Source organism: Dromiciops gliroides, chromosome 3 (assembly GCF_019393635.1).
Source record: "Dromiciops gliroides isolate mDroGli1 chromosome 3, mDroGli1.pri, whole genome shotgun sequence".
Lineage (NCBI taxonomy): Eukaryota > Metazoa > Chordata > Mammalia > Microbiotheria > Microbiotheriidae > Dromiciops > Dromiciops gliroides.
In genome coordinates, this window is record NC_057863.1 from 444,994,039 (window position 1) to 445,020,762 (window position 26,724).

General features: G+C 40.2%; 2 protein-coding genes across 9 annotated transcripts in view; one reads left to right on the forward strand and one right to left on the reverse strand.

The window, feature by feature from the left end:
* The window catches only part of PHOSPHO2 (phosphatase, orphan 2), a 29,084-nt gene extending 16,506 nt beyond the window's left edge, over positions 1–12,578 (reverse strand). Inside the window, exons 1-5 of one of the 7 annotated variants that reach the window (XM_043998010.1) lie at positions 12,472–12,528; positions 10,414–10,526; positions 10,096–10,150; positions 6,550–6,721; positions 5,851–5,962 (exon numbers count right to left, since the gene is read on the reverse strand). The gene's annotated coding sequence lies outside the window, so the exon portion shown is untranslated. Of the gene's footprint in view, positions 1–5,850; positions 5,963–6,549; positions 6,722–10,095; positions 10,266–10,413; positions 10,527–12,471 lie in introns of all 7 variants that reach the window. The other 6 variants (XM_043998008.1, XR_006355769.1, XM_043998005.1 and 3 more) reach the window with 6 other exon arrangements.
* Positions 12,579–12,679: 101 nt separating this feature from the next.
* CFAP210 (cilia and flagella associated protein 210) overlaps positions 12,680–26,724 on the forward strand; it is a 31,615-nt gene continuing 17,570 nt past the window's right edge. The window contains exons 1-4 of one of the 2 annotated variants that reach the window (XM_043996690.1): positions 12,680–12,809; positions 18,701–18,930; positions 24,307–24,480; positions 24,580–24,773. In XM_043996690.1, the coding sequence (XP_043852625.1) occupies positions 18,880–18,930; positions 24,307–24,480; positions 24,580–24,773 (419 nt within the window). In that variant the 5' untranslated portion in view covers positions 12,680–12,809; positions 18,701–18,879. Of the gene's footprint in view, positions 12,853–18,700; positions 18,931–24,306; positions 24,481–24,579; positions 24,774–26,724 lie in introns of both variants that reach the window. The other variant, XM_043996689.1, reaches the window with a different exon arrangement.

The window sequence follows — 26,724 nt, forward strand, 5'->3', positions numbered from 1 at the left end:
ATATAGCAATAAATAGTGAAGAAAACAAGCTTGCAGAGAACCTGATATGACACCCAAGACGGATTATATTTGGAAGTATTTATAGATGTGGAAGCCAGAAAGAGAACAGTTCTGATGACATTTCTACAGCAATCTAGTCTCTTCAGTGGAACTAACACATCAGACTTTCCCAGAGTGGTACCAGATGTCTATGTGAACAAGTGGCAATTCTACATAAGATTATAAGTCAGAAAGAAAACTAGGCCTGTCTAGATATACAAAGAAAAAAATCTTTGCTCCTTTGTTCTATTGCTACTGATGCCTTGTCAAGCCCAACCCTGGGTTATCCAGACCATGTGCCTTTGATGCTCTCAGTCAAGAGCAGCTAAAGGCTGACTGGGTCCACTATAAACTTGTTAATCTAATATTAACAGCATCTACAATGCAGCAAGACACACCTTATATTTTTCTCCTTAATGAACTCCCTATTACGCTCCCCACAGCTGCAATTTTAAACCTCTTCTCTCTTCAAGTTTCCTAAACCAACTCTTAATCTCTCCCTCTCGGCAAAGGACCTCACAACATACTGTGCTAAGAAAATAGAGGCCATTTTAATTAGCTACTATTTTCTCTTTGTCTATATCTCAAAATCCTACTATCAATATTCCCCATCCTTTCCTCCTGTTTCTGATTAGAGGCAGTCCTTTTTGCCAAAGCCAACACCTCTACTTGTTTCCTTGATCTTACCTCCTCCACAGTAGCTTGCCTGCCCCTTATAAGCATGCCCTTTAATCTCCCATCTTCCCATACTGGTTCCTTCTCTGCTGCCTACAAACATGTCCAAATCCACTTGACCCTAAAAAACTCCTTCATTAATTTTGGTCAGGCAATTGGGCTTAAGTGACTTGCCTAGGGTCACACAGCTAGTAAATGTTAAGTGTCTCAGGCTGGATTTGAACTCAGGTCCTCCTGACTCCAGGGTGGGTGCTCTTGTCTACTGCGCCACCTAGCTGCCCCCAAACCCCTTCATTTAACCTGACCATCACTTCAAGCTATGGTTCTCTTATCTCCCTTTCACAACAAAACTCCTAGGAAAGGCTGCTTACATTCACTGCCTTCACTTTCCTCTCCTTTCACTCACTTTTTCAACCCCTAGAAATCTGGCTTCTAATCTCACATCATCTAATGGGAAACTTTCCTATCCTGCAACATTGGATCAGACTCAATACTGACATCTCAGAAGCTAAGTAGTACAGTGGATAAAGTTCTGAGCCTGGAGTCAGGAAGACTAATCTTCCTAAGTTTAAATCCAGCCTCAGATACTTACTAGCCCTGTGACCCTGGGCAAGTCACTTCACCCTGTTTCCCTCAGTTTTCTCATCTATAAAATGGGTTGGAGAAGGAAATGGCAAACCACTCCAGTATCTTTGCCAAAAAAACCCCAAATGGGGTCACAAAAAAGTCAGACATGACTGAAACAAGTGAACCAATGCAACAAACTGAGATCTCATCAGAAGCTTCAGCCCCTTTAGCTGGTGGACTGGACCAGAAGCTACAAAACTTCCATTTAAGGAGGGGACCCAGCACAGTCTTTTCCCCATTTTCCAGCAGCTGCAACTCTTTTGCATCTCTTTCCATCATGACATCCAGCACCAGGTACATTTTCTGCCCCCCACCCATGCTTTTTAGCTTCCTTTTGTGTGCTATCTTCCCCCATTAGATTTTAAGTTCCTTGAGGCCAGGGACTCTTTATTTGTATTGACATCCCAAGTACTTAGCACAGTGCCTGGCATATAGTAGGTGCTTAATAAATATTTGACTGAGTTACCAATGATATAGTAAATGACAATTTACGTGGCCAGATCTGATTATGATGTCAAGAGTTTTGGGGGTTTTTTTGGTGGGGCAATGAGAGTGATTTGCCCAAGATCACACAGCTAGTAAGTGTCAAGTGTCTAAGGCTGGATTTGAACTCAGGTCCTCTTGAATCCAGGGGTGGTGCTTTATCCACTGTACCACCTAGCTGCCTGCTGTTGAGGGCTAAAATTCTAGCTAGTCTGTCTAAAATATCCAATGAGTGGTCGCCAATAAATTATAAGCTTTAGCAAGAGTTAGACTTTTAAGCGTTTATTAAGGAGAATAAGAATTTGATAAAGAGAGAGAGAAAGGCCTAGATTCCTATCTATTAAAGGGAGAGCACATTTCTAGCTCCGCTCTCCACCAGAGTCCAAAGGAAAGCCAGAGACAGAGCGCTAGTCTCTTCCTTCTTCCTCCCACTACCCAACGTCACTTCCTGATGCCAAAGAAAAGACTCCTAATCTTGCCCTCAAAGACCTTCGCTTCATGGGCGGAACTCTTCTACAGTAAGTCTCCAGCAGGTGGCGTCATTCTAATCGTTACACTGCTATGTCAAAGTTTTTATCCTCCTCGATCTCTATGTGGCATTTGGCATTGTTGACAGGCCCTTCATCCTAGATATGCTATCTTCCTTGGATTTTCATGACTGCTCTCTCTTGCTTCTACCTGCTTAGACACTCCCTCAGTTTCCTTTGATGAATCCTTCAAGAACTCTGTATTTTAGCCAAATGGCTTTATCATTCCCTGCATACAACATTCATCTCCTGTCTCAGTGACTTTGTATGAGTATCTTCTGGGCCTAACATACTCCCTCCTCACATATGCTTCTTACAATTCCTTGTTCCTTCTAAGGCTCACCTCAAAAACAATCTTTTACAGGAAGCCTATCCTGTTTTAATTGTTAAATTGTTCACCGCCCAAAAATATTTTTATATATTTGGTATTTGATTTTCTATATTCATATTGTATCATCCCAATGCAACCACCCATAGACTGGAAGCTCTTAAAGGGCAGGGATTTTTTTGTTTCTCAATCCCCAGTGCCCTGGTACATGAGTTCTTAGTAAATATTTAGTAAACCAATCTGTGGGGGCAACATGGTTTTTAAGGTATTCAAGATTGAATTTTGGATATATCTTAAAGAAGGGAAGCTTTCAAAAGAATGAAAAAGATCATGGTCGGTTCTTTTACCAAATAAGGGTGACTGCAAAGACATTAGTAACTGCCAACTCATAACATGTTTCATTTCTCATCTCTATAAAATCCTTACGGTTTATGCACAAGAGTATTCTTGATGGAAACAGGAGAAGGGCTTAGGGAAGCTTCTGCAGGCAATTATAGCAGATGGTATCTTCACAGTCCCACACTGACAGATGTAGAGAATATTGAGCCTGCTACATCTATTGTTGATTTTAAAAGGCATTTGACTAGGCAAAGCCAAATAGAGCTTTATAAGCCTGCTTCAAACAAGATTCAGTAGACATTGTGCTAGGCCCTGAGGATACAACAAAAACTGCTTTTGGGAAGGTACCAGTCTAATACTAATGTGTTCATTTAAAAAAAAACAACATCTGTGATATGAAGGAAAGTAAGATAAATGTCAATTCTAGGTCCAAGCAAAATGCTTCAAGAATTTTGATGAGGGAGAGATCACTTTCACTTGGAATGGAAGGGAGGGGAAAGGGCGTCAGGGAAAGTTTCATGGAGGAGCTGGAAAAAAGGCATGGACTGAAAGAGATCTATATGGGGGTAAGGAGAATCCTTTCTAGGCATGAGTGAATGTATAAGCAAAAACTTAGGGGTAGAACAGAAAATATATTAAGATATTAGATTTAAGGATAATTGTGCTGATGGAGATTAACTTTCTTTGACCTTTTGAATACTGACATCGTATGAAGCACATGCCAGGGAGATATGTGTTTACTTATGATATTTGTCAGTGCATTGGATATCTTGTAAAGAGTCCAAACAAAAATGATTCCCTTTTGATGGTGAGCTTTTCCAAATGCTCCAATTCATAGGATGCATTGTATTAATTGCTTCAAATCACCGCACACTACAGAAGCTCCTTGGTGAAACTGTTAATAATTTTTAAAAGATTGGTTAACCTCACCAAAAATGGATAAATAAGGTAGATAGAAAACACATGTTGTCCAAAGTATGATAGACAACTGGACAGGGAGCCCATTTAGTTAGTCGAACTATATATGGAAAAGTGTTGCATAAGAACAATTAACTAGGCTCAAAATATAAGTAAAGCATATCAGATTAAATCACATTTGACAAACTATAGCATCTCTCATGAGTCTGCTGCTGGAAAAGTTCAATTTTTAAAAACTAATAGCATTCAATGGATGCAAATCAAATAATAACAAACTTTCCTAATAACCAAAATTGTAGATGATTTCAAGGTATAAACAGGCATATTTGTAGAGAAGATATTATTAAGGGTATGTGTAAGCTGGGTCACACAGTTAGAATCAGAAAAAAATGGAGAGCAAAATGTTCCATGGTACTTTTGAGATATTAAAAGAATCAGAGGGGGCAGCTGAGTGGTGCAGTGGATAAAGCACTGACCCTGGATTCAGAAGGACCTCAGACACTTGATGCTTACTAGCTGTGTGACCCTGGGAAAGTCACTTAACCTTCACTGCCCTGCAAAAAGAAAAAAGAATCAAAGGAAGTCTACAGGACATTGGGTGGACTCCCCCAGTGGAGGAACAAATATCTGAATGAGAAACATACAAGCTACAAAGGTATAGAGAGGCTATCATTTATACTGGTGTTAAGAGCACTAAAATTAATTAAATTGCCACTATGAATACAGATCTACATAAATTCAGAGCATCGTATCTGATTGCTATCTAAAATGATGTCCATAATATTACTGAATTCCTATTAGTATGATTCCACAAGCTAACAATCTGAAGGGGAGGTACAAAAGGGACCATGGGGCTAGGCTATCTTTAAAGACTAAAAGGAGGGGCATCTAGGTGGCGCAGTGGATAGAGCACCAGCCATTGATTCAGGAGGACCTGAGTTCAAATCTAGCCTCAGACACTTAACACTTACTAGCTGTGTGACCCTGGGCGAGTCACTTAACCCCAATTGCCTCACCCCCCCCCCCCAAAAAAAGACTAAAAGGAAGCATACTTAGTACTTTATTCTAACATCAGTTATTACGAGGTAATTAAATGTAAAAACCCAAAGGATCAAAACAGAAAAAAATGTGGGCTAACTATGCCTAATAAAACTCCCAATATTTGTCATTAATATTATTTTATTTGTTTAAAAAAAGTTTTAAAATATTTGTTTCTGTTTACCATCATAAAATTCTGACCAAAATGTGATATTACATGAACTGTTATAATTTAAAATTCATATCATAATAGGTATTTAAAAAATTTTATTTAAGATATTTATCTTATTAATTAATTTTAATTGCCAATGCTTGCTGGAACATTAGTATTGTCGTGCTGCCAGAGGCTAAATAGCAAAGGCAAAAAAAGACACTTAATCCTAAATAATTTCTGGTAACAATTTTGTAAGAGATATGTAATACATAGATAGTCTGGCACTAAAGTGCCAAATAAAAAATGGTATATGTATGGTCTATTACTTTGGTGGGAAATGGATTATGATATAAGGATTATTTATAGTTTTATTCTGTTCTCGCTATTAGAGAGTTCATAGATTCCTTTATGAAGTCTTCTGAAGAGAATGAAGATGCCTGAAAGAACAGATGGGGATTAGCAGTGGGGGCCATAAGGAGACTAACAAGAAACAAAAGGAAAAGACAACAGATGGTAATGAATAGCAAAATGGAAGGTAAATGTATGAGAATTTAGACTGAATATAATAATACAGGGGATAAAAGCAATAAAGAGGGACCACTAGTAGATATAAATAATAAAGTGCACAAAAGGAAAGGGTTTTTATAGACAGGGATATCAAACCATAAAAACAACTTGAGATAAAAAGAAACAATAGCTTTTGGGTAAAGTTTAACACTTACCTGAAAATGTTAATAAGCTCCAAAGCACAAAGTAACCAAAAACATTCCTATATGAGACCTATCTTAACTCTTAAGACCTTTTAAATGTTAAGAGATTTTTAGCAAAAAGTACCTAAAAGGAAAAAGAACACAACCAATATAAAAAAAGAAACATCAATAAAAGAGTTGAAATATTTGATACTTAAAAATGGGCAGTTCCCTGAGTTAGGAATGACATACAGATGAACAAATGGTAGGAGTTCAAATCCAGACATCCTCCTAAACTTCATAGAAGCAACTGACCCACTCTTTAACTGGAGTTCAGAACACATAGAGATCAGAAAGGTGTCTTCTTTTATGTAGAGTTAATAATTATTCATTGTTTCTAGGGAAATATGAAGTCTGAATTTCAAATGATAGGCTTAAAAAGGAACTTTTGAAACATACCCTTCCTAAGTTGAAGACTGTGATTTAGTTATTTTAACCATGGTAGAGAAGAGGTCACTAAAATTCTGTAGCTACCAAACCCCCACAAAGTAGATTAAAATGCTTTTCTAATTAACATAGTTCTACTAGTTTACTTTGTATCCATCTAATAATAGATATCTGTTGCTCTTCATTTCATTTCTTTGATTTCTGTCCATTTTTCATGCTATCTCTAGAACCCAATTTTTATTGTAATAAATGTATAGAAAAAACAGCTAATGAAGAGATACCTACCCAAATTAATTTCTCCAAGGGAACAGTGCTTTATTTCAACTTAGAGCTGGAGTTCAAAGGCCAGAACCATCTCATTTTAAATACCACGCAGGTTATTTGTCAATATGTTTCAATATACTTTCGTGAGGAGCAGTCCTTGTTTGGAAGTTATGGAAGTGAGGCTTCTTAACACCTAAAATTGAAAACCAATACCTTAATAACTTAATATGTGTCATATAACATCCCACTCTTCCTCTTTTCCACTAAGATAACATACACATTAGTATAGGAAAAACAAATAAATATAACTGAAAAAATAAGCACTCAGATGTCAGAGAAATAATGTGGAGATTTCCAGATCCAATTTCTTTTAGATTTTAACATTTAACAGAGAATCATGTGATAAGAACACTTTATGACAGAATTTTGAACTGTTCCACAAATATTCAGAGTTTTAATAGTCCAGATTCATCTCATTTCTCTACCAAATCACTTAGCTTATTTATATTCACGACAGGTGAAACCTATACCTGGCAGCTACAGGAAAGATCACATAAAATGTCTGGTCATAAAGAAAGCTGGTTTAGTTTAGTTTTGTTTTGAGTGAGGCAATTGGGGTTAAGTGATTTGCACAGGGTCACATAGCTAGTAAGTGTTAAGTGTCTGAGGCCGGATTTGAACTCAGGTACTCCTGACTCCAGGGCCGGTGCTCCATCCACTGTGCCACCTAGCTGCCCCTAGCTGGTTTAGTTTTACATTACTAACTAGGGGTTTAGATTATTCTTGCATGCGCCCATGATATATCATAGTCGACAGGAAGATAAATGCCACAGACTTCATACTAAATAGGGCGTTCTATACTTCAAAGTCACCTAATTCCTTGGAGGGGAGCTTGGTCTCCCTTGGATCACTAATACCAGGAATGATGCAGAGTCTATCTAGCAAGTCCAGGATGCCTTGTGACACTACTTTTTCCTGGTTTTCCTCTTACCTATCTGACCTCTCTCTCATTCTCCTTTCCTGAATTTTCATCCTGATCATTCCCACTAAACACTGGTGTCCTATAGGGTTCTGTTCTGAGCCCTCTTCTCTTCTCTCTCTCTATTATTCTACTTTGTGATCTCATCAGGTCCCATGGATTAAATGATTATTTCTATCCTGATGATCTACTTATTCATCCCTAACTTCTCTGCTGAACTCGTCATACCTTTTAGACATCTCAAGTTGGATGTCCAGTAGGAATATTAAATTCAACAGATCTAAAACTGAATTGGTGGGGGTGGCTAGGTGGCGCAGTGGATAGAGCACCGGCCCTGGATTCAGGAGGACCTGAGCTCAAATCTAGCCTCAGACACTTGACACTTACTAGCTGTGTGACCCTGGGCAAGTCACTTAACCCCCATTGCCCTGCAGAAAAAAAAAAAAAACAAATAAAACCGAACTGGTAATCTTTCCCGGTCAGATTCGAACTTTAGGAAAATTACTTTGGCAGCTAAATGATGGACTGGAGTGGGGAGAGACTTGAGGCAGATAGACTAACCAGCAGCCTAGTACAACAGTGCAGGTGTGAAGAGATGAGGGTCTATACCAGGGTGGTGGCAGTATCAAAGGAAAGAAGAGGGTGTAAATGTGAAACTGACAGGCCTTAGCAACAGATTGGTTATATGGGGGGGCTGTGTGAGAGTCAGTAAGCAATCAAGGATGACATCTAGATTGAGAGCCTGGGGGACTGGGAGGATGGTGGTGCTTTTGACAGTAACAGGGAAGTTTGGAAGGTAGAAGAGTTTGTGGGGAAAGATAATGAGTTTTGGACATGTTGAGTCTAAGATGTCTTCAGGACATCCAGTTCAAGATGTCTAATAGTCAGTTGGTGATGCAAGACTGAAGGTAAGTAGAGAAATTAGGGCTGGGAAAAGTAGATTTGAAAATAACTGAATCCCTGGGAACTGATGAGATCACCAAATAAAATAGTATAGAAGGACAAGAGGGCATGAAATAGGGCCCTGGGGGACACCCATGGTTAGTGAGTATGACCTGGTTGAAGATGCAGCAAAAAAGACCAAGAAGATGTCATCAAATAGCTAAGAAGAGAACCAGGAGAGTGGTGTGACCTATAGAGAGAAGAGAGTATCAAGAGGAGGAAGGTGTGAGAGTGTCAAACGCTGCAGAGAGGTCAAATAGAACGAGGATTGAAAAAAAGGATTTCAAATTTATAGTTATGTCCTGTGGCTTTCAAAGCCTTTCAAAATCTGGCTCCACCCTAACTTTCCAGTCTTCATAGATCTTACTCTTCTCCATGTACTCTGTAGTTGTCCTCCTTGCCATTTCTTGAATACAAGACTCTATCTCCTTACTTTTTTGGGGGGTGGGACAATGACGGTTAAGTGACTCGCCCAGGGTCACACAGCTAGTTAAGTGTCAAGTGTCTGAGGCCGGATTTGAACTCGGGTCCTCCTGAATCTAGAGCTGGTGCTTTATCCACTGCGCCACATAGCTGCCATCCTTGCCTGGAATGGTGGTCTTCCTTATCTCAGATTTCTAGTTTCCCTGGCTTCCTTCAAGTCTTAGCTAAAGTCCTATCTTTTACATGAAGTCTTTCCCTGTCCTCTTTAACCTTAGTGCCTGACCTTTGAGATTACCTCCCAGCCCCCTCCACAGTCATCCAATTTATCCTAAATATAGTTTGTTTGTGTCTAGCTAGGTGGTATGATAGTGCTAGCCTCAGTACAAATCAAATCCAGCCTCAGACTAGTAAGTATCTGAGAGTGTGACCCTGAGAAAGTCACTTAACCTCTACCTGCCTCAGTTTCCTCAGCTGTAAAATACTGATCATAACAGCACCTATCTTATAAGGCTGCTGTGAGGAACAAATGAGATAATATTTGTAAAGTGCTTAATACAGTACCTGACATACTAAACACTTCAAAAAATGTTTTTCTTCTAATTGTTGGCACGTTGCCTCCTCTATTACTGTAAGCTCTTTGAGAAGAGAGACTGGGTTTTTTGCCTCCTTTGCATCTCCAGGGTTTAACAGAGTCCCTGGCATATGTAGGCACTTAATATGTTAGCTGATTGATCCAGAAATGGATCAGTCCTAGTTCAAAGACATTTCAATATGTAATATTCTACTCCCTACACTAATGTATAATGTAGCCAAGAAGACTCATTTGTAAAGTCATATAAAGTTATTAATACATTCTACTACCCATGTAAGTATTCATAAATACATTGTCAATACTTCAGTAAAACTAAGACTCTGTAGGGATGAGTACCATTTTCTGATTTCCTCCAACTACCGCCATGCAAACTGCAAGAATTCTATGTGTTAATAGAAGGTCTTCAAGAACTAGAGTTGAAAAAAATCTATCACCCTACAGACAGCATAATGGTAAAAAATTTTTAACTACTTACAGTTAAAATTACCTACAAGTTTTCCACAACATATTAAAAGGAAACACACGTAGACAAAATTACCAGTACCGTACAGTTACATGTCATCTGACAAATACTATATACAAAAATAATTTCTCTCTTCAACTATTTTTCACTAACCTTTTCCCTACTTACCTATGTCATAGGGAAGTACAACTGATAGTTGTGAGGCTGAAGTAATATGGTACAGCTGTGGATCATAATGTCAGCTTTCATTAAAAAATATTCTTAACTTTCCAGAACATAATTCTTTAAAGCTAAATCTTTTAAAGCTTGGAACAATGGGCCTGGTCTAAGTTGTACAGCTGCAAAAACAATGGTATTAGTTATAAAGTTCATTGAAGTATTTTTCAATATTAATAAGTAAGTTTTAACATTAATCAAAAAACGGATCAAAGATGGATCAAGAAATGGATCAAAACAAAACTGAAAAACTGCCTGTTATTTAACTACCTGTGTAACCTTGGGCAAGTGACTTAACTTCCCCAGGCCTCTGAGTTCTCTCATACATAAAAAAGGAGGGATTTGGACTAGATGCCCTCCAGTTCCTTTCCAGCTCTATGATCCTATGGAAAAAAGCAAAGAAATAGGAGAAAAGGGGAAACAATTTTCAAAGGAAGTGAAATATTCTCAACTATGTAAATCCAATACTGCACTTCTTAAATGGTCACAGTGAAGGATTTAAAGTGCATTTTTGCTAATGAAATAATCTGTACATAAATGTGAGTTAGTGAGATTTTTACAGAGCTAGATACTTGAGGCTTAGGGTTTTTTTCAATTTTTTGGTGGGGCAATGAGGGTTAAGTGACTTGCCCAGGGTCACACAGCTAGTAAGTATCAAGTGTCTGAGGCTGGATTTGAACTCAGGTCCTCCTGAATCCAGGGTCAGTGCCTTATCCACTGCCCTACCTAACTGCCCTGAAGCTTAGTTCTTACAAGTCTTATCTAGCAAGTTTTAATTCCAGGATGCCAATCTGGTCCCTAACATAGTCTCTAAATTATGAATACTATGGAATTGCCTGATAGAGTCCCTACTTCACTACTTATTTCTATTCAGTTTATTTATTATACATACATTCCAGGACAAAGCAGGAATTTTACCTAGAGTGGATAGGAAGCAGCCTAGCACAGTGGAAAGGCTGCTGATCTGTAAACAGTAGATCTTGGTCTAAAGCTAAACTCTATTTTTGCTGCTACTTTTGTGACCCTGGGCGAATCACTTCTTTCTAGGATACTTCACTAAAATGAAGGACTGAATTAGATGTCTTCTAAGGTCTCCTTCCAGCTCTAAATCTATGAACCTATGAATAGGATTTTAGAGATCATCTAGTCCAGGAGTTTTTAAACTGGGCTCCGTGCGCTTGTTTTTCTTTTTGGTGAGGCAATTGGGGTTAAGTGACTTGCCCAGGGTCACACAGCTAGTAAGTGTTAAGTGTCCCAGGCCATATTTGAACTCAGGCCTTCCTGACTCCAGGGCCGGTGCTCTATCCACTGCGCCACCTAGCTGCCCCTTTTCTTGTTTGTTTTTGTGAGCTTGTTTTTCAAAATATTTTTGACAATTTCATTTTACTATTAATGGTTTCCTTTATACATTTATTGTGCTAAGCTCTTTATAATTTTATGCATCTTATTTAGTACTTTTTAAAAACGTTATTCTGAGAAGGGGTCCAAGACACACAAAAAGGTTAAGAACCTCATTTTACAGATGAAAAAATAACTTGAAGTGATGAAATCACTAGGCGAAACCTAGTTGGGTAGTGACAAAGCCCAGGTCTCCCGACTACTAGCTTAGTTATCATCATTGAAATAAATAAATAAATAAGCGAAAACTTTTTTGGCTGAATCTGTGCTTTATCAGTTCAGGGAAGCTTAAATGCACAGCCCTTTGTGGTCATTTGCAAGAGTCGCCCGGCCATGGAGAGCCTTAAGCGCTCAGCAGGCCCCACCCTACCGAGCCCCAGGTCAAGAGTCCAGTCAAGTGTCAAAAGAAGGGAGTGGGGGAGGGGGGAGCAGAGGCCTGGCCTAAAGTCTTTACCTCTGTAGGGAGCCCGTAGGACCATGTGTCTAGACCTGGACGCGGTGGTGGGGGCCACCTAGGTCAATCTCCCCTCATTTTACAGATGAGGAAACTGAGGCCCAGGGAAGTAAAGTCCTTATTTATGGTGACAATTGGAAAACGTCTCCCCTCCTCTGGAAGTGCCGTTTTGGGAATGCACCTGGCGGGGGGGAGGGGGGGAAACGGCCTTACAGGCTCCCCTCAGGGCGTCCCCCGCCCCTCACTGCCCCAGCCCCCGGGCCTCTCCGACCCTCCAAGGCGCGGACTACGCCGGCTCTCCCTCCCCGGAGGCTGCGGTTCCCGCAGCTGCTGAGGCGGCCGCGGAGCTCCCCACCCCCCGGGCCTTGGGAGAGGGGCTCACCTCAGGGCAGGGGGCCCGGCCCAGGCCGCAGCCCGCCCCCCCAGGCCCCTCCGCTGGCGCCCCAGGCACCCGCCGACCCCGTTCCCGCACTCACATGCATCGCCCTTTGCATCCCGCCCAGCCGCGGCCTCCGCTCCGCCAGCCCGCCCCCAGTAAAGGCCAAACCGTCCCCTGCCGATTGCGACTCCGCCCCGCACAGCCCGAGCCCCGCCCCCGCTCGGCCCCCGGAATCTGTTTCTTGCCTCTCGCGGAAGGTTTCCAATCACTTCCGGGAGCGTTGCTAAGGAACGGGAAGCGTCGGAGGAAAACACTCGGAGGCTCCGGCGCAGAGCCGCGGGCGGGCTGCGCTCTGGGCTCCTTTCAGCCCCAGGCTCTGGCCCTTCGGAGCCTTGGGGTGCCATGGCCACCATGGGCGCCCTTAAAGACTCTCAGGTGCGGTTCGGTCGGCGGACCGGACAACCGCGAGAAGCTCCAGGTGAGGGAGAGGGGATGGCCTCCGTCCGAACCAGTACGGGAGGGGCGGGCTCTAGGCACCGGCAGCGAGACCGGCTTCTCCGCTGCCTCCGGGACCTGTAGCCCTCTGGTCTGTCCTCCTAGAGCACCAGCAAATCCGAGAGAAGGGGTGAGGGGAGGGAGGGAAGGAGAGAGAGAGGGAGGAAGAGGTGCTGTCGGGGGAGAGACAGAGAGAGAGAGAGAGACAGAGAGAGAGACAGAGAGAGACAGAGAGAGAGAGAGAGAGAGAGAGAGAGAGAGAGAGAGAGAGAGAGAGAGAGAGAGAGAGAGAGAGAGAGAGAGAGAGAGAGAAAGGGAAAGGAAGGGGGAAAGCGAGAGCGAGAGAGAGAAAGAGAAAGAGAAGAGGGAGAAAGAAAGAAAAGACAGTCGAGAGAGGGAGAGAGAGAAGAGGAGGGGAGGGGAGGGGAGGAGAGGAGAGACAGAATAGGGCTCACGCAGGAGCCTGGTTTGTGTGGCCACGTACCCACGTACCCACGAAGGTGTAAGCTACAAGCTCTAGGGGCTGGTTGAAGCAGCTGTGGACGGGGAAGTCAGGAGACCCTGCTTTGAGTCTAGGCTCTGACACAAAGGTCTCAGTTGCCAAAGTGATATGTCTAAAGTACGGGAAGGACCTCGTCGATCACTGCCTTGCCCGAGAAGTGCTCAGTTTCTACTGACATTTAAAGCCCTTCACAATGTAGTTTCTGCATACCTTTGCACACTTATTACCCATTACTCCCCTGTCAGCTGCCTCTAGGGTGAAATAAAAAACACTGACATTTAAAGCCCTTCACCATTTGGTTTTTGCATACGTTTCCAGACTTACTACGAATCACTCCCTTTCCCACACTGTATGATCCAGCCAAATTGGACTGCTTTTTGTTCTCTGAACAGTTTTTCATTTCCCAGCTCCATGCCTTGGCATTGTCCCCTTGGCATGTGTCTAGAATAGACTTCTTCCTCACCTCCACTTCTTAGAATTCCTTGCTTCTAAAATTGAGAAGTCAAGTGCTTCTCCTGAGGTAGGTAAATTCCAGGGGTTTTCTCAGTTCTCCCCTTAAGTGGATGCCAAAAGTCAACTATGGTTCCTTTATGGACACAACTTCACACTCATTCCCCCTCCCAGAAAGCTCATGGCAATTATATGTCTTATAACCAAAATTCAGAAGGCAGTTGTTTCAGACATAGCCAATGTGTTGTTTTGATCTGATTAACAAGACTTAGTGGTTACAAAGGAAAGGGGGAAATGGTGGGTAATGAGAATGAGGCAAAAGGAGGAAAGAAAGAAAATAGTATCAATGAAGCAGTGAAATTAAAAAATATGTACCATGGTCAAAGGATATGAATAGGCAGTTTTCTGATGAAGAAACCAAAGCTATCTATTCCCATATGAAAAAATGCTCTAGGGGGCAGCTAGGTGGCGCAGTGGATAGAGCACCGGCCCTGGAGTCAGGAGTACCTGGGTTCAAATCCAGCCTCAGACACTTAACACTTACTAGCTGTGTGGACCCTGGGCAAGTCACTTAACCCCAATTGCCTCACTAAAAAAAAAATGCTCTAAATCTCTAATGATTAGAGAGATGCAAATTAAAACAACTCTGAGGTACCACCTGACACCTATCAGATTGGCTAAAATGACAAAAAAGGAAGATAATAAATGTTGGAGAAGCTGTGGGAAAATTGGAACACTAATTCATTGTTGGTGGAGCTGTGAACTGATCCAGCCATTCTGGAGAGCAATTTGGAATTATGCCCAAAGGGTGATAAAGCTGTGCATACCCTTTGACCCAGCAATACCACTTTTAGGTCTTTTTCCCAAAGAAATCATGGAAAGGGGAAAGGGACCCACATGTACAAAAATATTTATAGCTGCTCTTTATGTGGTAGCAAGGAATTGGAAGTTGAGGGGGTGCCCATCAATTGGGGAAAAGCTGGACAAGTTGTGGTATATGAATACAATGGAATACTATTGTGCTGTAAGAAATGATGAGCAGGAGGAGTTCAGAGAAACCTGGAGGGTCTTACGTGAGCTGATGATGAGTGAGATGAGCAGAACCAGAAGAACATTGTACACAGTATCATCAACATTGAGTGTTGACCTACTGTGATGGACTATATTCTTCTCACCAATGCAATGGTACAGAAGAGTTCCAGGGAACTCATGATAGAAGAGGATCTCCAAATACAAGAAAAAAAAAAGAACTGTGGAGTATAGATGCTGATTGAACCATACTATTTCTTTTGTTTTGGGTGCTGTTTTTTTTGTTCTATTTTGAGGTTTTGCATCATTGCTCTGACTTTTTCTCATAATAGGATTAATGCAGAAATAGGATTAATGTTATTATGTGTATAGATATGTGTATAGATATATCTATATCTATATGTATATGTATATAGATATATAGATATAACCTATATCAGATTGCCTGCTGTCTAGGGGAGGGGGGAGGGAGGGAGAAAAATCTGAAATTGTAAAGCTTGTATAAACAAAAGTTGAGAACTATCTTTACATGTAACGGAAAAAATAAAATACCTTGTATGTAAAAAAAAAATATGTACCAGAGAGCAAAAGTCACTTATGAATGGGACACAGATATGCAGTTTTTTTATTATTGTTTTAAATTTAATATATAACTAAAATGACTTAGCAGTTCATAGTTCTCACATAAAAATATGGTGAGGCTATATTACTCCTGTTTGGGATAATAAATGACTTTCAAAAAAAAGTAAAAAGTGGCACTGAAATATAAGTTTTTTCAGTTATCTGAAATAGTTGTTTGGACTACTGTCCAAGTATGTTATAATAATCCTTCGTTGTAATTGAAATTACCTTGTGAGGTTTGATTCCTGCCTAATTAGTATATGTAAAATCATCCTGCCAAGGTGATAATTGTAGTAGAAATAATGCTGGATTTGGAGCTAGGGTTCAAATTCTGGCTCTGTTACTATGTGACAATGATCAAATTCACTAAACTTTGTGGGCTTTCTCAGTTTCCTCTATTTGGAAATGTACTTTCACTTTATTTGGAAATGTTCATCATCAGTTGCTAATTTTGTTCAACATCGGTAAAGTCCAAGTTTTTAGTTTCCTAATAGTGAAGGCCAGTTTGCATTTAAACAGTGTAGACCATCTGTATTGGCAATGGAAAGCTATCCTTTCAACTAATCAGTCAACAAGCAATTAAGTACCCAGGCACTATATTAAATGCTGGGGTACAAAGAAGGCAAAGAAAACAGTCCACACTTTAAAGGAGCTTATATTCTAATGGAGGAGACAACATTTAAATAATTAGAAATACAAAAGATATATTCAGAGTAGATGGAAGGTAATCTCAGAAGGGGAGGAACTAGAAGCTAAGGCACTGGATTGGGTGATACATTTGTATAGAGTGAACCTCAAAAGGTTGTTTGAGTGATGGTGGTAATGGAAAAGGCTGAAAATGGCAATGAGGAGTAAGGAGTCCTCTGATTTCCCTTCTGGACCTATGAATTGGGGAGTGGAGGGAAAGGATGACCAGGGATGCACTATCATCTGAGGAAAGCCAGGTCTTCCTGAGTGCCAAAAGAACATGAGAGGAAGAGGTCTAAGATGAAGGAAAGTTTGTTCATTACAGCCTAATTACAGAGTGCACAGTGGAAGGGACAAGAAGTTCTGAAGTGGGACATTAGAAAGATAGGGATGAGAGAGGAGGTATTTGGGGGTCTGGGCTTGGGATTTGTTTTTAAGCAGTTGGTGATTCAGTATTACTGGTTTTGGGAGAGCCAAGAGGGGTTAGGAGTTGAGGAATGAGTCTAGGCAGAATATCTTGATGAATGGGGAGGGGGGGGGAATAGCTCTGCCCTATATGCTTCTCTCCCAGGTACATACCTTGCTGATAGTAGAAGCTTAATGTTGAAATGAACTGAGTAATTCATATCCCCTCCCTGTGCCCTCCTTGTTCATCATGTTCCTTTCATTCTGAGAGTTGCCAGCTCGATCCCCATAACTGAGATTTCTCAGTCCTAATTGATATCAGAATAGGAATCAGAACTATGGCATATACCAAACTTCCTGACTGTAAAAAATAATCTTTTCGTAAACTCCATGAACTTCCTAAAAAAAGTAATTAAATTTGATATTGATAGTGTGGGGACCAATTTTTAATTGAGGTGTATTAGCTAAGCAGCTCGCCACAATATTGGGGCAAGGAAGGAGACTGGCAGCCTCCCTCAAAACAGAAAAGGATTAATTTTAACAAGAACAAACTTTAAAAAAACAACACAAACAGGATCAGTAGGATCTGGGGAAAGGAAAATTATACAACCTGAAAAAATGCCACCACCCAGGAATCAACTGAGAATGCACAGCAGAACTCCTGTCGCCTTCCAGCTTCCAGCTAGAATGGTGAATTCTCCTTCCCAATCCCAGAAAACCCCACACACAGCCTCCAGCCAATTGGTTGGCCACTCTGACAGTCACATGACTGCCCTCACTAGGCTTCCAATCATTATAATTTTGCCAGGCCCATGTAAGCATGGGGGAGTGGTGATGATGTGAGGTGCCCTTGCCATGGCAGTGGCTACAACCAGTGGGTGGAGCCCCAGGCCAGTGTGCACTGGCATAAAAACCTCAAATAACAATTCTTTACCAATAGTGAGAACTAAGCAGCAGCTAGGTGGCGAAGTGGATAGAGCACTGGGTTTGGAATCAGGAAGATTCATCTTAATGAATTCAAATCTGGCCTCAGACACTTATTAGCTATGTGACCCTGGGCAAGTCACTTAAGTCTGTTTGCCTCAATTCTTTATCTGTAAGATGAGCTAGAAAAGGATATAGCAAACTATTCCAGTATCTTTGCCAAGAAAACCCCCAAAATGGGGTCAGGAAGAGCCAGACATTGATGAACAACAGTAATATGAGAAAATAATGGGTTTTGGAATGCCCAGATTGCCCAACCCCCCCAGGAGGGGATTATATTAAGATTGATTGGATTGACTTTGCTGATTGACTCACTTGAAGTTGACTTAATTGAAACCACACCTACCTGAGAGCCTGGCCCTCAGGGGGTGGGTTCTCTGACCTCTGTACCTTCTGCTGATGGACCAACCTCAAGTCTATCGAACCAATGGATTTGGATGATGCTAGCCAGTTAGCTTGGAGCAGTGCTTAGGGGCTGCCTCTTATCCAGACCCAGAGGTAGCTTCTGCTCTCACAGGCACAGCAACTTCCTCTTTTTGGCCTGAGACTCATAGGTGGAGGCGCCTTTTTCTCTCTGCTCCCCTAGATCCTAGCTAGGCTTTCCTATCTTTCAGAGCCATGCGCGTTCTCTTTACTAATATTTAATATACTTTTATAAATTCTTAATGCCCCAAAACTGGTACAGTAGTCTCTAATTTCTAAGTAAATATATTAGAAACCCCAGCTAATTTTCCCTACACTAGGGACAGTAATAGGGCTACCACATATAGTTTTACCCGCCGCAATAACAATGACAACTAAAATAACAGCAATAAAATTAGCTTAGAGCCTTTCTAGATATCATGGCAATATAGACTTTTTTTTTTTTGCGGGGCAATGGGGGTTAAGTGACTTGCCCAGGGTCACACAGCACAATATAGACTTTTTTGGGGGGGCTACAGGGCAATGAGGGTTAAATGACTTGCCATGGGTCACACAGCTAGTAAGTGTTAAGTGTCTGAGGCCAGACTTGAACTCAGGTCCTCCTGAATCTAGGGACCATGCTTTATCCACTATACCACCTAGCTGCCCCAATATAGACTTTTTTAGAGGAAAAAAATGTGTTTATATATATATAATATTTTACCTTTAACTTTTTTTTTAACCTCATTAGTGGAAACTGATTCCTGCACTGACAGCCAAATTCCATGTGGCACTCTTCTACCCAGTGGAGTAGATCTTCGTCAAGTTACTATACTTCCAAATGATGAGTGGAAGAGAATTCAAGATAGCCTTAACAAGTTGAGTAGGAAAGCAGCACAGCTTCGTGCTGAAAAGAAGGCAAAGAAAGATATGCATTTGAATTCCCAAGAAATGGTGAAACATTGGGCCAATACTTATGCAGTAAGTAATAAACTATACAGAATAAATAGTCATTGAAGAGTTACTGTTGTTTACGAGAAAAATTATACACATTTATTAAAATTCATGTTATTCGTTTAAAAAATTGTGTACAGCTCAAAGAGGGAATGACATATACACTCAAGTGGGTATAACAATGTATCTTGCCCTGCTGGAAAGTGGGAAGGGAAGGGAATGGGGGGGGGGGGAGGGGGAAGGAAGGGCAGATCAAGGGAGGGGCAATCAGAAGCAAAACACTTTTGAGGAGGGATAAGGTAAAAGAAGATAGAAAATGGAATGAATATCATGGGGAGCAAATACGATGGAGGGAAACACAATTAGCAATAGTAACTGGAAAAAAACATTTGAAGCCTAGGCAAGAACTATGTAAGATGAGGATGATGAGGATGATGGTACTTTGCTGGGCTAATGTGAAGAAAATTCTTTGTCAGGTATAAGGTACTATATAGATGTTGGCTATTGTTGTTGCAATAATTAACCTCATGGGGATTTTGTAAGGAAATCTCCCTTTAAAGTACCATATAAATGTAGTCTACTATTAAAAAAAATGAGCAGGATGCTATCAAAAAAACCTGGCATGAGCTGAAGCAAAGTGAAATGTACTGTATATAAAATAACAGCAATATTATAGGATGATCTGCGAATGTTATTTTATTAGTTATTTTCAGTGGTACCATGATTCAAGACAACTCTGAAGGATTTATGAAAAAATGCACTTCATCTATAGAGAAAGAACTGATGGTATCTGAATACAGATAGAAGTATATTCTGTTGTTGTTGTTAGTTCCCATTTCTTTTTTTTTATGTTTTTATGGTTTTTTTGCTAGTTCCTATTTCTAAAGGTTTTTTTTTTTGTCTGACATGTTTTTCATGACTGCACATGTATAGTTTATGTTAAATTGCTTGAGTTCTTGAGGGGGGATAGGGAGGGAGGAAGAGAATTTGGAGCACAAAGTTATAAAAATTGATGTTACAATTTGTTTTTACATGTAAGGTGGGGAAAAATTCCAAATAAATAAATAAATAATCAAGTTCGTACACTAAAAAAAATGTGATGTTTAAAATCTAAATTGTGGTCACCTTAAATCAGAAGCTTCAGCACCAGTCTTTGGGCATTAAACATTTATTAAAGCATACAGATATTCACAAGGAGTTCAGAAAGTTAAGAAAAAAGAAGTCCTACCTAGCCTAGAGTTCCAGCCTAGTTGGGTTCTTCCTCAAGTCCTCCTCCACGAGCCTGCTTTAATCAGGAACTCCCCAGCAAGCTGTTTGTGGAAGTTTTTTATAGATCTGGAACAGAGGCAGTCCTTACACACTGCTTCAAGGTGATTGGTTGGCGTCATCCAAATCCATTGGCTCTGAAGGTGTTCTCAAGTTGAGTTCACAGTCTAGTTTCTGAGAACAATACCTTCTTAAGGGCTAGCCAGGTGTGATTACAATCCAATTAACTTGAAGTAGGCTTAATCAGCAGTCAATCACTCTCATTTGATTCAATCAGTAAGATTAATCTCCAGGTGGGTCTTTGAGTATCTGCTAAATCCCATTATTTCATCACACAAAAAAGAGTACCTATTACATACAAGCCAATTCAAATCAGTTGCTCTGAGGGATACAAAAAAAAAGATAAAGCCTTTGCTCTTATACATCTTATAGATTAGTAGAAGACATAACACATGTTTGAAAATAACTATAAGGGGCAGCTAGGTGGTTCAGTAGATAAAGCACCAGCCCTGAATTCAGGAGTACCTGAGTTCAAATCTGGCCTCAGACACTTGACACTTACTAGCTGTGTGGCCCTGGGCAAGTGATTTAACCCTCACTGTCTTGCCCCCCCCCCCAATAACTATACATTATATATAATATGAAAATTTAGTACCAGAGATATCTTACCACTACTTTTTTTTTCTTTTTTTTTGGTGAGGCAGTTAGGGTTAAATCACTTGCCCAGGGCCACACAGCTAGTAAGTGTCAAGTGTCTGAGACCAGATTTGAACTCAGGTCCTCCTGAATTCAGGGCCGGTGCTTTATCCACTGCGCCACCTAGCTGCCCCAAGTACCCGATATCAAAGTGGTTCACAGGACGGGGAGATTGCTCTTCTCTCTGGGTGTCAGAAGAGGTGTTGAGAAGATGGCATTTGAATAGGGACTTGTTGAATGATAGAAGTTAAAAGATATGGGTGTTCTTTGTGAACAAAGGTGGGAAACCATGGGGAATGCTAAAGGAATAAGACATAGTATGACTTGACTGCTGTGAAGATTAGTGTGGGATAAAGTTGCAAAGGACAGAGTGAAGGACTTTGAATGCTAGGCTAAGGGTGTCAGGTTTTTATTTGGCAGACAGTAGTGAGTAATTCAGTTTTCTGAATGGGGCCATGCATGTAGATCTGGGAGTCATCTACACAGAGATGCTAATTAAACTCACAGGAAATGATGACAATACTGAGAGATAAAATAGCTCCAGGACAGAGCCTTAGAGAGCTTTCACAGTTAGGGGGGCATGATATGGGTGAAAAACAAGCAGAGGAGCCTGAGAAGGAATGAGTAAGAGGAGAACCAGGAGAGAGCAGTATCATGAAACTCCAGAGAGGAGGGAGTGTCAAGGAGAAGAGGGTGGTCCAGTGTCAGATATAGACCTTCAGGAGCATGAGGACTGAAAAAAGACCATCAGGTGTGGCAATTAAGAGAGCATAGGGGGCGGCTAGGTGGTGCAGTGGATAAAGCACGGGCCCTGGATTCAGGAGTACCTGAGTTCAAATCCAGCCTCAGACACTTGACACCCATAGCCCCGGAAAAAAAAAGAGAGAGAGAGAGAGAGCATAGATATGTGGAGAGAGCAGTTTTAGTTTAGTGATGAGGTCCTAAGGCTGATTGCAGCTCTGAGGAGTCAGTGAGGAAAATGGAGGCAATCAGGGTAGACAGCTTTATTATATAAGAATTTATCTGTGAATAGGAGCAGAAAGATAGGATAGTCACCTAGATAGGACCTAGTGAAGATTCTTTTTTAATCTGAGAGAGACTTGGGCTGTTTTGAAGGCAGTAAGGAAGCAACAATAGATAGGCAGAGGTTGAGGTTTTTGAGGGTGGAGATACAATTGAGAAGGCAGTGTGCTAGAGAAAACGGGAAGGGATGATATTAAGGGGACAGAGGCATTGGCCTTGGCAAGGAGAAGGTCTGTCTGATGAAATTCAGGGCAAAGATCTAGACTAAAGATAGAGATTTGGGAGTTACACACACACACAGTAGACAGTTGAAGATGGAGGAATTGATGCAATCAGTCAGGGATAGAATGAATGAAGGGAAATAAGATGAGAACTAAGACAGAATCCTAGGGAATACCAGCAGTAAGGAGGCCAAATGAGAGCTGGTGAGTCAGATGCAGGCAACAGCCAGAGAGTCAGTGTGGGCCAGGAGATCAGTATCCAGAGTATTTCAAAGAGAAGGGGAGGATCCATTTTCAGATTCACCAGAGAGGTAAAGAACAAGGAGGGCTAAGAAGAGGCCATTGCATTTAGTCTATTGAGCTGAAGTATTAAAAATTCTAATTAGTTTTTATCTTGAGTTTTATTTAAGGCATATTTAGTTGCTGATGTCCTTATTATAGGGTACGCCCTGTATAGAACATACACATATACACATGTAAACTTACATTTATATAGACAGAAGCATTAAGATTTGTGATCAGAAGATAATTATCAGCCCAATAGGCCCAACTGAAATATTCATAGAATTGTTGACTAGTTTTATTATCATTTTGACCCATTATGTTTTTCTGTAGAACTATATGATTTCATATAAAAGCAGGAAGATATTTATCATTTTGTTATATAGCTCATGTTTGACCAGATATACTTATGAGTTGTATATCTTCTTTGCTAGAGCTATCTTTCCATCTTTTGAAAGATGCTGTTTTATGTAAAATAGCTTTTTTTAATAATAAAAGTATTTTGATAGTTTTCAACATTTGTTTTTATAAGATTTCTAGTTCCAAATTTTTCTCCCTTCCCCCTCCCCAAGACAGCAAAGCAATCTGATATAGGTTATAGAAGTACAATCACATTAAGCATATTTCTGCATTAGTCATGCTGTGAAAGAAGAATCAGAACAAAAGGGGAAAACCTCAAAAAAGAAAAACAAAAAGAGTAGAAAGAGTATGATTCAATCTACATCTAGATTTCATAGTTCTTTTTTCTGGATTTGGAGAGCATTTTCCATCATGAGTCCTTTGGAACTGTCTTGGACCATGTACAATAGCTTTTTTTTTTTTTTTTTGGTGAGGCAGTTGGGGTTAAGTGACTTGCCCAGGGTCACACAGCTAGTAAGTGTCAAGAGGCTGGATTTGAACTCAGGTCCTCCTGACTCCAGAGTTGGTGCTCTATCCACTGCGCCACCTAGCTGCCCCTACAATAGCTTTTTGATGACATGTAAGGTATGGGATGTTGTGACCCATTATTACTAGTGGGCAAGGAGGGTGGAGAGGAGAGAGAATTCCAGGTAAGGGAGAGAACTGTGGGTTCTTGTGCTGATATTAGTGATTAGATTTTTTGAGGCGAGAGAGAGAGAGAGAGAGAGAGAGAGAGAGAGAGAGAGAGACAGACCAATAGGATTAGGCAAGTGTCAGCACCAGGTGTGGTAGTATCTATTACCCTGATATCACTGGGGAATGAATGGAGGATGCATAAGAATTAGAACTAGAGCTGGTATATAATACTCTCACTGTTTTTAAAAGTTGAATCTTCTAGCTGGTCTTGTGAACATGTTCAAAAAGATGCCAGTAAGTCATATAGGTACATTTAGTGACAGGAAGAAAATACTTGGTTCTCTATAACAATTGTTGAGAAATTGCTGAGAAACACTTAAAGATTTAGTAAAAGACAGTATAGTTTTGGGGTCACAGCCACTAATTTAATAAAGTAGTTATGATGAAGTTTGTCCAATATAATAATATGCATTTGAATTTGGTTTTTCCACCAATTAAATTGCTATCATATTCTAAAGTCTTAAAAATTTTTTTACATCAAAAACTTTAATTACGGGGCAGCTAGGTGGTGCAGTAGATAGAGCACCGGCCTTGGATTCAGGAGTACCTGAGTTCAAATCCAGCCTCAGACACTTAACACTTACTAGCTGTGTGACCCTGGGCAAGTTATTTAACCCCAATTGCCTCAAAAAACAAAAAAACCCTTTAATTACTAAAAGAATTACTTCTGCTAACCTTAGGTGTTTTTTATGACTAACTTACATAAAAATCAATATAAAAAATAAATTTAAATGGAAACATCAAATTGTATTGTATTATTTCTGCTGTTTGGTTTTTTGCTAAAATTCTGGAAAATAAATACTGGTTTTATTTCTCATAGGGGATGAGAAAACAGAAACTTAAAGCTAAAGAATTGCGTGCACAAGATGAAGAAAATGAAAGGCTGAGAATTGACATGGAAGAAGCATTGTATAGAGCACAAGAAAGAAAAAAGGCCATTGAAAGTGCAAAAATCTATCAATATTACCAGACAGATAGAGTGAAGACTTTCCATGTACTATCTATGATTCCTTGCTTTTCATATCTATTTAATATAATACCTTTACATAGTTGGGCATTATTTACATGACATATCACACGTTTTTTTGTATAGAGTGCACTTCTTCTTAGTAAAGTTCTAAAAGAGCGAGACGCTCAGATTCAGTTCCAGAAGACCAAAATAAAATCAGATGCAAAATGGGAGGAACAGTTGAAGCAAAATATTGAAAAAGCTTTTCAAGAGGAACAAGAAAAAGCAGACAAACGTCGAAGTGACAGAATGGCACTTGCAAATGATCATCTTAAACAGTATGTGAGATCAGGCTGATTTTAATACACTCTTTCTCTTCTAATATTTTTCAATCCTTTGTTATAAATTGTTTTAGATAAACCTAATGCAGGGGGCAGCTAGGGGCTGCAGTGGATAGAGCACCGGCCCTGGATTCAGGAGAACCTGAGTTCAAATCCAGCCTCAGACACTTAACACTTACTAGCTGTGTGACCCTGGGCAAGTCACTTAACCCCAATTGCCTCACCCCCCCCCAAAAAAAAAGATAATGCAAACAGGATTATAATGTTCATATATCATGTTAAAGTTTTTGTGGTGTAGGAGTCTTTTATCCATAATTTCTTTTTATTTTTAAGACTCCCCATCCTACCCAGGCTGGAATTATATAACCTAATCCCACTACTGATTGGCATGGGAATTTGGATTTGCTCCATTTCTGACCTAGACAGGTTTGTTTCTCCTTAGGCAACCTGGTGGCCCTTCCACTCTTGGTACCTCAATGTATACATGTGAAACTCAGTGCATGTGTTGATTAGCATAGCTTAAAGTAGCTCAAAACCCCCTCACTCAAAAGATACAACCTTCTCAGTGGCTGGAATTAAAGCTATGAACAGCCATGCCTGGTTTACTCAGAATTTATTGATCAATTTATAGTAATAGCTTGAGTTTTGGGTCCCTATAACCACTTTGGTTGGTCTAGGCAGAAGGAGAATGAAGAAGACTGTTTCTGCTTTTTTGGACACAGGGTGCATTATCCACACAATTCTAAAATAGAGAAAGCTTGTCTTTGGCAGCCTTTACCCTCCTTTACTCTACCTCTTCTACCTCCTTCTCTACCCTGAAGCACTCACTGTTCTTAAAATTGCACTGTTTTGTATCAATATCCTTTACAGTATTGTCCTTTATCACAAAAGTCTTCTCTACTTTAAAATAACCTATTTTTCCTCCTATCAATGAAAATATCTGTTCTCTCAGTATAACTAGGTATTAACAGATAAGCAATCCGATTTAATTAATTGACACTTTTATATTTATGTATACATATATATATATATACACATTTACATATACCAACATACTTTCTAGCAGTATTTGAATTTTTGAAAAATATAATTTATTATATACTGTGACATTCTGATTCTCTCTGTAGGATATTAGAATACTTCAGAATTGTTTAAAAATATTCTTATTAGCAATTTGTTTGTGGCACATATGCATTTCTAATTTTAACAATTAAAAAAATAAATATAGGGGCGGCTAGGTGGCACAGTGGATAGAGCACCGGCCCTGGAGTCAGGAGTACCTGAGTTCAAATCTGGCCTCAGACACTTAACATTTACTAGCTGTGTGACCCTGGGCAAGTCACTTAACCCCAATTGCCTCACTTAAAAAAATATATATATATATATAATTAGCCAATGATAGAAGGGGATGAAAACCTAAGAGACAAAGAGGGGAAGATGGGCCCAGGGTAAAACCTCAGTATACACCCACATTTGAAGGGCAGGAAGAGGATGAACAGCCAGTAAAAGAGACAGGAGTGGTAAAAGAAGTAGGAAGTAGGAAAACCAAAAGAGTACAGTCATGAAAGTTCAGGGAAATTATTTCAAGAATCATGAGGTGGCTCACAGTGTCACATGCTACATTGGATTTAATGATAAGGGGGTCATCAGTGACTTTATTTTATTTATTTATTTATTTATTTTTAGTGAGGCAATTGGGGTTAAGTGACTTGCCCAGGGTCACACAGCTAATAAGTGCTAAGTGTCTGAGGCTGGATTTGAACTCAGGTACTCCTGACTCCAGGGCCGGTGCTCTATCCACTGCGACACCTAGCTGCCCCATCATCAGTGACTTTAGAGAGCTATTTTGTTAGAGCAACAGGATTGGAAGCCACATGCAAGGAGTTGAGAAATAAGTTGATGACAAAGTGGAAACTGCATTATTTCTATAAGTTTAGAAGTGAAAAGG